Here is an 8,981-nt window from a genome sequence, read left to right as displayed (position 1 = left end):
AGCTCCTTATATTACCTCCTGCCTGGGTCTGTTGTGGTCTTACTCCTGGTTCCCCAACTCTCCTCGACGTTGTTACAATCTTTTTTAAAGTTTCTCCAAAACCCCTCCCTTTGCCCTCCCTCTTTTGATGATAAAAATCGCATCTCTTAATATGGTCTATAAGGCCCTTTGCTTTGGTTCTGCCTACTTCTCTAGCTCTACCTCCTTTCATTTCCAACCTCACCCCCAGTACACAGACTTGTACTTCTGTGCAGCATTCATACTGAGCTAAGTGCAGGAGCTGGAAAATACCATACTTTTCTTAAAGCTTCCCCCTTTATGCATTCTGTTCTCTGTGTCCCTAAAATGCTCTTCCGTTGGCTGATTCCTGGTGGCTGTAAAGACAGACCAAGTTGTCAGCTTTTCTGGGAAGCCTTCCCTATCACCTTCCCTCTCCCACCCTCTCCTCCTCATAGGTATGTGTTTTGGATGCAGGCTCCTAACTAACATTCTCATAGTCCCTGTTATAACTGTTCTTGTATCTGCTTGCTTCCTCCACTGGTCTCCGGAACGAGGACTGTCTTTTTCAGTTCTGAATTCCCAGTGTAGCATAGCATCAGGCATGGAGTTGGCACTTGGTAAACCTTTGCCAGGTGAATTTTTTGTAAACTAGATTCAGAATACACAAAGATACTATGTGGATCTAGGGGAACTCATGGTCTAATGGGGCAATTCTCAAACTGTTTTGTCTTAGAACCCCATACACTCTTAAAAATTGAGAGTGAGGTTTGAAGATCCAAAAAGCTTTTGTTGGAGTGGGTTATATCTATCAACACTTACCATATTAAGATGGAAACTGAGAAAAAATTTCAATAGTTACTAATTCATTAAAAGTAACAGAAACAAACCCATTAATATATTACCATGTTAACATAATAAGAAATAACTATATTCACCTCCCCAAATTAGTGAGAGCATTTCAGTTATTTTACATTTTTGCAAATCTCTTTAATATCTGGCTTAATAGAGGACAGCTGGGTTCTCAAAATCTACTTGAGCTTTCTATCTGTTGCTGTGTGTTTGTTGTTTGAAGTACTATATGTGAAGAAAATCTAGTCTCACACAGATACATAGTTGGAAAAGGGAATAGTATACAGCTGACCCTTGAACAAGACAGGAGCCTGTGAACTTGAAAATCCGTAATTTAACACTCTGTATGCTCGGTTCCTCTGTATTCATGATTCTGCATCCCTGGATTCAACCAACCGCAGATCATGCAGTACTGTAGTAAATATCTATTGACCCACATATAAATGGACTATGGCCATTCAAACCCATGTTGTTCAAGGCTCAGTGGTATTTGTAGCCTTTTGGGGTAATGGTGGATATTCACCTTTGATACTACATCAAAACTTGACAGATGGTGTTCTCTTAAGGGTTGGTTGCAATGAAGAACCTGAAACCATATCAGTAACCTTTTTGTACAATGTTTCATTAAAATCCATTAGTCTGTATTGCACTTTGGTTGGATAATTTTGTAACATCATACACTGGTCATTTGGAAAATGATTCACTGAGCTATGCACATGTTTCAAATGTCAATACATTTCATTATGTATTAGAAAAAAAATCATGATGGTTTCAAAAGAAAAGTTTAAGTTTGGGGAAGCTGTAAAGCTCATGGTGGCAGATACAAGTTTTCTAAAATTCTAATTTTCACTTGAAAGCTTGAATTGTATCATTGGCAACAAGTACTGTCAGGTTTTTCCCTGAAGTGACACACTCTGGGTTTTGTTTTTTTAATTAATTAATTAATTGGCTGTGTTGGGTCTTTGTTGCTGTGCACGGGCTTTCTCTAGTTGTGGTGAGCAGGGGCTACTCTTCATTGCGGTGCGCAGGCTTCTCATAGTGGTGGCTTCTCTTGTTGTGGAGCACGGGCTCTAGGTGCACAGGCTTCAGTAGTTGTGGCACATGGGCTCAATAGTTGTGGCTTGAGGTCTGTAGAGCACAGGCTCAGTAGCTGTGGTGCATGAGCTTTGTAGCTCCAAGTCATGTGGGATCTTCCCAGACCAGGGCTCAAACCTATGTCCCCTGAATTGGCAGGCGAATTTTTAACCACTGCACCACCAGGGAAGCCCTGTTTTTTGTTTTGTTTGTTTTTTTGGTGGTGGTTGTTTTTGAGAAAAGATCTGCCAGATACCCAAGTCTGATAACCATGGTTTGTCTGTCAGTCATTCCTGCAAATTCCTGTAAATGTGGTGCTCCATGAAAAAGCAGCTAGTTCAACTCACAACTCAAAGAATCGTCTAGGTGCTTTCCTTGAGACACCATCATACTTCGGTGTGCAGCAGAAGTGCTCTATGCATACTTCCCAGTTAATCACACAGAATATTGAAAAGATTGTTACTAAAGGACTAAGATTTAATAAAATTAATAATTTTTTATTGCTTCATCAAGAACATTCTTAGGCAAGAAGCCAGCATTTATTTCTTAAATTGCTAGTGCATGTGGTGAAGACTACAGTGACTATTTGTAGTACAGTTGGGCTACTGCCTTGATTTGTACTAAGGCAGTTTACCCACCAGTGTTCTTGCACTGCCAGTGCAAATGTTGACACTGTGAAAAAGGAAAATGTCTTAACATCATTATGAAAATAATCTTGACCTTATGGAGCCCCGAAAGAGTCTTGGGAACCCCTAGGGGGCTGAGGGCCAACCACATTTTAAGAACTGCTGGTCTAATGGGTATTCGGTATTCAAGTCTCTCCCCAGAAGGCTCCCCGAGGCATCACTAGCAAGAGGTACGTGATTGGTCACAGTTCCTGAGGATATGGCAGGGAAGTGGCAGCAGGAGTCAGCAGCTGTCCTGGGCTCATAGCTGGAGGAGTTCAAACAGTCTGGACTACCACTTGTCGGGGAAGTTGTAAAAGGGATTTGATCTCTGAGGTCCTCAACGATGCTAGGACATTGAATCTGGGGTTAGAGGGCCGCTGCAGTTGCTAGTCTGCGTCAGAAAGGTGATAACACATCTCTATTTTCCAGTGCTTAGCATGGGCATGGCTTAGTAAATATTGAATGAATTAATCACAGGTGACAGGAATGATGGTAGGAAGTCAGCACCTCCCCTAATGGGCTGCCCTGGGGAGGACAAAGTAATTCTGTCTGCTTTAAGCTTACTCTAATGGGGTAGGAGTAGATGTCATGGCTTCAAGGTGCTGACAGAGTAGCAGCAGATGGGTGGTATTTGTGTTCTACTTGGAGGGAGAAGCAAGGAAATAACATCCTGGGAAACAGGGCCGGTTAAAGAATCATGCATGAAAATAGTGGCAGATCTGAGAGGACTGCCAGGTGGTCCATGCAGCGTGGGCAGCGTGCGCAGATGTGGAAGGAAGGGGAAGCACACAGCACCCACCTCCCTGACTGCCTCCCTCCACTCAACCTCCAGGTTAGCAGGGCAGCCTGGACAGGGCTGCCAGCACCTGCCTGGCCACTAGGGGAGCTCTGGCTCCTGATTATGCGGCCTCACACTTGGGTCCAGCTTTTTCAGTTCCTTTTCTTCTAGTGCTGTTCTAGGCAGGTGTAGCAGCAAGGCCTGGGAGGACCCGGAAGTGCCCACCCCGGTCAGCAGTTGAGCCTACCTGAGGCAGCCTCAGGTTGGATTTTTTGCTTGTTAACTGCCTCAACCAAATCTGTGGCCATAGTTCTCTTAGGCTCAGACACTTGTATCCATAGGCTTATCGTCAGCAAAGCTGCTTTTTGAAAATTTGGATTTGGCTAGAGGCTGGATTTGTTCATATACTCTGAGCAGTGACAAACAGTGTCCCTTGTAGCCACAAAGAGCAGTGGCAGCTGCTGTCCCAGCAACAGAGGAATGACACGTGGTGAGGCGTAGGCGCTGGCCAGTGAGATGGGGACAACAGGAGAGCCACTCCTCGGGGACAGCTTCCTGAGTAGGATGGCTTTAGGGATCTGCGTGCAAGGAGAAGGAAGGGGCCTCAGGGCAGACTGCCAGTCTGCCGCCACTCCATTTCTGAGTCAGATCAAGCTGGGTACAGAACTCAATCCCACTCTCTCTGCCCCTGCCCTGGGGGGCATCTCCTCATGAAGCCAGGCAGAGGCTGCAGGCAGAACCACCTTTATTGGAGCATGACCTGTTTGGGGCTTACATCCCCACGGCCCCCACACGTAGCTGGGAGTGGGGCTAGATAGTATAAAAAAGGATGAGTAGAGCAGAGGCTGTGGGGACTGGCTGGAAGCTGCTGGCAGGGTGGAGCGGGCTGGGGCCCTGGCAGGTTCAGACTGAGGTACAGCAGCGTTAATAATACTCTCGGAGCGTTAATACTCTGGGGAAGGACAGGCACTTGGGGGGCCCTAGGGCACGAAGGCACTTGGAGTCGGGAAGGGATGGGGGATGTGCAGCGGGACTGGACACGGCCAGGCCCGGGGTCTGGCAGGCACTTTGGGGAGTGCTGGGGTTGGGCAGGCTGGGCCCGACAGCCCAGAAGGCTTTGGTAGTGGCAGGCACAGTCTCTGGGCTGGGTCTGCGTTACACAGAAGCGGCTGCCCTAGTGCTCATCTCGAAGCTCTGAAGGCAGGAACTTGTACTGCTGCTGCCGGATCTGCGCCAGTTTCTTCCGCGCCTCTTCCAGCTCTCGTTCCTTCCGAAGCATCTCTTCTTGGGCAGCAATGATCTGAGGGACAGAGACCAGGGACTCAGTTCAGTGAGCGTGTGCATTATGGTTTAGGGGAGCTGGGACTGGCACGGGCATCGTGACTGCCCTGCTGACAGTATCCCTCCAAGTATCCAGGGCAGAGCTTACCTGGGCAATGCCCCCGACCATCTTCTCCTTCACCACCACTGTCTCATTCTCCTGCTCTTCAAAGGCTGCAGCCTTCTGTGCCGCCTTCACCAGGTTATCCGAGGCTCGCTTCACTGCATTGCCGGCAGCCTGGCCAGAGAGAGGGGACGTGAGTTGAGAACTCAGGTAGGGTCCCAGCTGAGAGAGTCCCTAAACTCCCTCACAAAAAGCGTGTCTTGGGGGTGACAGTTTATAAAGCAGCACAGTTCAACATATAATGGGATGGGTCAGAGCTCCTCACCTGAAGCCGCTTCATTGCCTCAGAGTCCTGGTCAGCCTTGACCTTGCAGGCCACGAGGAGCTGAGCTGTGGAGGCAGCGACCTGCTTGGCTGATGAGATGAGCTTCTCCTGGCTGGCGTGGCCTTGGACAGCTGCATTGGCTGCCTCGCACAGATTGTTGGTGGCTGCAGCCACCATCCGGGCCTGAAGCAGAGAGATTTGATTAAAATGAGCTTCTTGCCCTGGTCCATCCCCTCTCCAGCCTTCTCAAGTCTCTGAAGCTCAGCGGGAGGTAGGGGGAGTGACACACTCACAGCAGAAATGAGGCCCTGGGACCACTGCCCATCATCCAGTGCATTGGCTGGAATGGCGCCCACCTGTGGAGGAAGGCAGGGAGCCTGCTTAGGCCTGTGCTCTCCGCAGGTCCTAAGAGCCCCCTGGCTACAATGCAGGTGTGGACAGCGAAGCTCCCACTGTCCCCTTTCTTCTGGGTATCCGAGCCCTTACCTTCCCTTGGGCCACCAGTTCCCTCTGGGCGGCTGATGCAGCCTTCACCAGGGCACTGGTGGCTGCTGCGATGGATTTGGCAGCTTCTAGGATCTGCTCCTCAAAGTTCAAGGACTCATCCGCCTCCTGCGAAGAAGAGATAAAGTTTGCAGAGAGAGATGCAAAGTAAGAGAGGGCTGAAGGTGCAGACGTTCTGAGGGCAGCGGGGAGGGAGCAAGACTGACCTTGGGTTTGGCCCGGGGCTTCAGCTGCTCCAGCTTTTTGGCTGCTGCCTCAATGGCAGCCGCAGCTCCCAGGAGCTCATTCTCAGCAATGACTGTGGGGTCCTCTGGGTCCACCCATTCTGTTCCTGGTGGGAGGAAGCGGGGAAGGAAGAGGCTAAGGCAGAGCAGGGAGGTCAGGAGCACTGGGCCAGCATGGTTACTATCACCAGGGCCCTGGCATCTGTGGGGACTATGGGCAGAGGCCAGCTCCGAGCAGACTACCCGGAAGTAGAGATGTCCCCGGGACAAGGGTTTCCCTCCCCTCTCTGCCCCTGGTCACCCCTCACCCTTCATGGCCTCAGCAGCCTGGATGAGCTCAGTGACTGAACCGGCCACGCGCTTTGAGTGCCCCGTCAACTGCTGCTTCAAGTCTGGGCTTGGCTTCTGCAGGGTCTGGGGAAGGGAGCAGAGAACATCAGATCTTAGTTTCTACCTGGGCCTTTGAAAAAGGGCAGACCACGCCCCCCCCCAATCCCCATTCCTAGACCGCTCCACACCACAGCCTCAGCCTCAAACTCCACACAGCCTCTCCAGGTGCACTCCAGGTATCACACTGCATGCGTGGTGAAGACAGTGGGGCTGTGTGTCACTCACCGGCTGACAAGGAGCAAGGAGAATGATGAAATGAGAAGAAAGGAGATGACGAGGGACAGAAGGGGGAGGCCAGGTGGGAAAAGAGATAAGAGAAAGAAGAAGAGGTGAGTGGGAGAACCAAAGATGCTAAGACTGATGGGGCCCCAGTGGAAGGGAGACTTGGAAGTAAGAACAGATTTGGGGAATAGATGGTGGGGTCGGGGGGAGATGTGAACAAAAAATTAGAGAGTGGGGTCTGAGGCTGCTGGGAAGAGGACTGCGTATTCAGGGAGGCTGGTGTGAGGAGCAGACAGCTCCCGCCTTACCAGCAACACGTGGTCCAGCAGTTCCAGGTAGCCATTAGCACATTCCCGGCCATAGTGCAGGGCTCGAAGTCGCACATCAGGGGCCACTTCTGGGTGGTAAGCTGCTTCCTATACCACAGAGTAATATGTTAGCTCTAGGATCCTTTGGGAGCTCCCAGTCCCCTAAGTCCCTGTAGTTCCCCCCCTACCCTAAAGCTGCCTCAATGCCTCAAACTTCTACCTCATCACCAGGATTTCTACCTTGCAAGCCCGGAGCATATCTGCGATCGCACGGCGACTTAGATTGGCTGTGGCAATGACATCCTCCTGGCGACAGGAGTTCCCAGCGGCAACAGCCTTGGCTGTTGCCATGGTGATACCCTTGGTCATGCGGATGAAATCTTCTGGGGTAGAGGTCTTGGCAGGTGGCTCTGGGGAACAGAAGACCTGTTGGGGTAGAACAAGAAGAAAAATTCTACAGTGAGGCTGTGAGACAATGCAGTAGTCATGTGATTGGTTCATTCATCCATGTGTTCATTCAACACGCATTCACTGAATATTTATCATAGGTCAAGGGCTTGGAGACTTTCACACATTCACAGCTAATATAATAGAAGGCAGCTGGTCATCACTTCTGACTGCAGTGATCAGGGAGAGTTTATTTGTTTGAAATTAAAGAAGTACCTCTGAGCTGTGTTTTCATTCCTAAACTAAAGGGAACCCTTGACAGGGTAAGTGGTGAAGGTGGGCAAGATGCTGGATCTTAAGAGATACAGATAACAGGAGGGCATTTTAGGTAAGTGGTAGAGCATGAATAACCAGGATGTCAAGTGGGCCAGTATCATGGAATGTTCTAGAATACAAGGATGACAGAGAAAAGATTGTTGGGGCCTTGAATATCAGAATAAGGAAGTTAGAATTTCACATAATATGTAAAAGTCATAAACATATTTTGATGTATGTGTTCATTCAGCAAATTACTAAAGATCAGCTAGGTGGCAGATTCTGTGTGAGGTGCTAAGGACACAATGGGGGATAAGGCAGACAAGGTCCTTGCTCTCACGGGGAGTTTACATTCTGGTTTTGGATACAGATTATAAGTAGGTAAACAAGCAGAGAAACCAGACTGTAAAGGAAAATAAGAGGGTGCTGTGATGAGAAAGAAAAAGGAAGTCCTTTTTCAGAAAGGTGGTCAGGGAAGGCCTCTGCAGGAGGGGATGTTGAAGCTGAAGCCTAAAGGATTAGAAGGAGCCAGATGTTCAAAAAGCTGGAGGCGAGCAAGAGCAAGGGCCTGCAGTGGGCGGAGCTGAGATGCGGCGGGCCTGAGGCCTGAGAGGTGGGGAGAGCAGGGTAGGAGAGACTGGGGAAGTCGGCAGGGGCCCTGGGGCCTGGAAGGCGATGGTAAGGAGACTGGATTTTGCCACAGATGCCAGGGCAGTCACCAAAGGGTTGTAAGTACTGAAGTGACATAACCTGACTTATATTTTTAAAAGATTATTCTGGGAATTCCCTGGAGGTCCAGTGGTTAGGACTTGGTAACTTCACTGCCATGGCCCCAGGTTCAGTCCCTGGTCGGGGAACTAAGATCCCACAAGCTTCAGGGCATGGCCAAAAAAAAAAATTATCTGACTACCATGTAGAGAGGATGGATTGGAGGGGTTGAGTAGGGAAGCAGGGAGATTAGATAGATGCTATCACATAAACACAGCTAAGGAGTGATGACGGTTTGGACAAGATGGTGGTAGCAGAGATGGGAAAAAGAAAATGAGATCTATTTGGAGGGAGCACTAAAAGAACTGCGGATGGGCTCAGATGTGGGGAGCAGGAGAAAGATGTTAAAGCTGGGTTTCTAGCTTTATGAACTGAGCTACTAAAAGGTGCCATTTACTGATACGGGAAAGGTGAGGGAATGATCAGGTCTGGGAGGCAGAAAGTTAGGAATTTCAATTTAGACATCTCCAAGGAGAGATGAAAACAGATGAAAAAGATGGATTTAGAAGTTAGGAAGAGGAGGGCTTCCCTGGGGGCGCAGTGGTTAAGAACCCACCTGCCAACGCAGGGGACATGGGTTCCAGCCCTGGGCTGGGAACTAAGATCCCACATACCACAGGGCAGCTAAGCCCTCATGCCACCACTACAGAGTGCACGCACTGTGGAGCCTGCAAAGAAAGATCCCATGTGCCCCAACTAAGACCCAATGCAGCCAAATAAATAAGTAGATAAATCATGAAAAAAAAAAAAAAGAAAGATGAGTAGGAAACATGAAAGTGACAGAG

General features: G+C 49.2%; 1 protein-coding gene across 2 annotated transcripts in view; it reads right to left on the bottom strand.

Moving 5' to 3' along the window:
• Window positions 1-4,100: 4,100 nt before the first annotated feature.
• TLN1 (talin 1) overlaps window positions 4,101-8,981 on the bottom strand; it is a 31,862-nt gene continuing 26,981 nt past the window's right edge. For both annotated transcript variants that reach the window (XM_057724952.1, XM_057724953.1), the window contains 9 exons: window positions 6,967-7,152; window positions 6,727-6,834; window positions 6,115-6,220; window positions 5,789-5,913; window positions 5,565-5,690; window positions 5,372-5,434; window positions 5,079-5,261; window positions 4,799-4,927; window positions 4,101-4,669 (listed from right to left, as the gene is read on the bottom strand). In XM_057724952.1, the coding sequence (XP_057580935.1) occupies window positions 4,544-4,669; window positions 4,799-4,927; window positions 5,079-5,261; window positions 5,372-5,434; window positions 5,565-5,690; window positions 5,789-5,913; window positions 6,115-6,220; window positions 6,727-6,834; window positions 6,967-7,152 (1,152 nt within the window). In that variant the 3' untranslated portion in view covers window positions 4,101-4,543. The remainder of the gene's footprint in view (window positions 4,670-4,798; window positions 4,928-5,078; window positions 5,262-5,371; window positions 5,435-5,564; window positions 5,691-5,788; window positions 5,914-6,114; window positions 6,221-6,726; window positions 6,835-6,966; window positions 7,153-8,981) is intronic.

The sequence above is a fragment of the Hippopotamus amphibius genome, chromosome 2 (genome assembly GCF_030028045.1).
Source record: "Hippopotamus amphibius kiboko isolate mHipAmp2 chromosome 2, mHipAmp2.hap2, whole genome shotgun sequence".
In the NCBI taxonomy this organism is placed as follows: domain Eukaryota; kingdom Metazoa; phylum Chordata; class Mammalia; order Artiodactyla; family Hippopotamidae; genus Hippopotamus; species Hippopotamus amphibius.
Note: the sequence above shows the minus strand (reverse complement) of the source record. Positions and strands in the feature narration are given on the sequence as shown.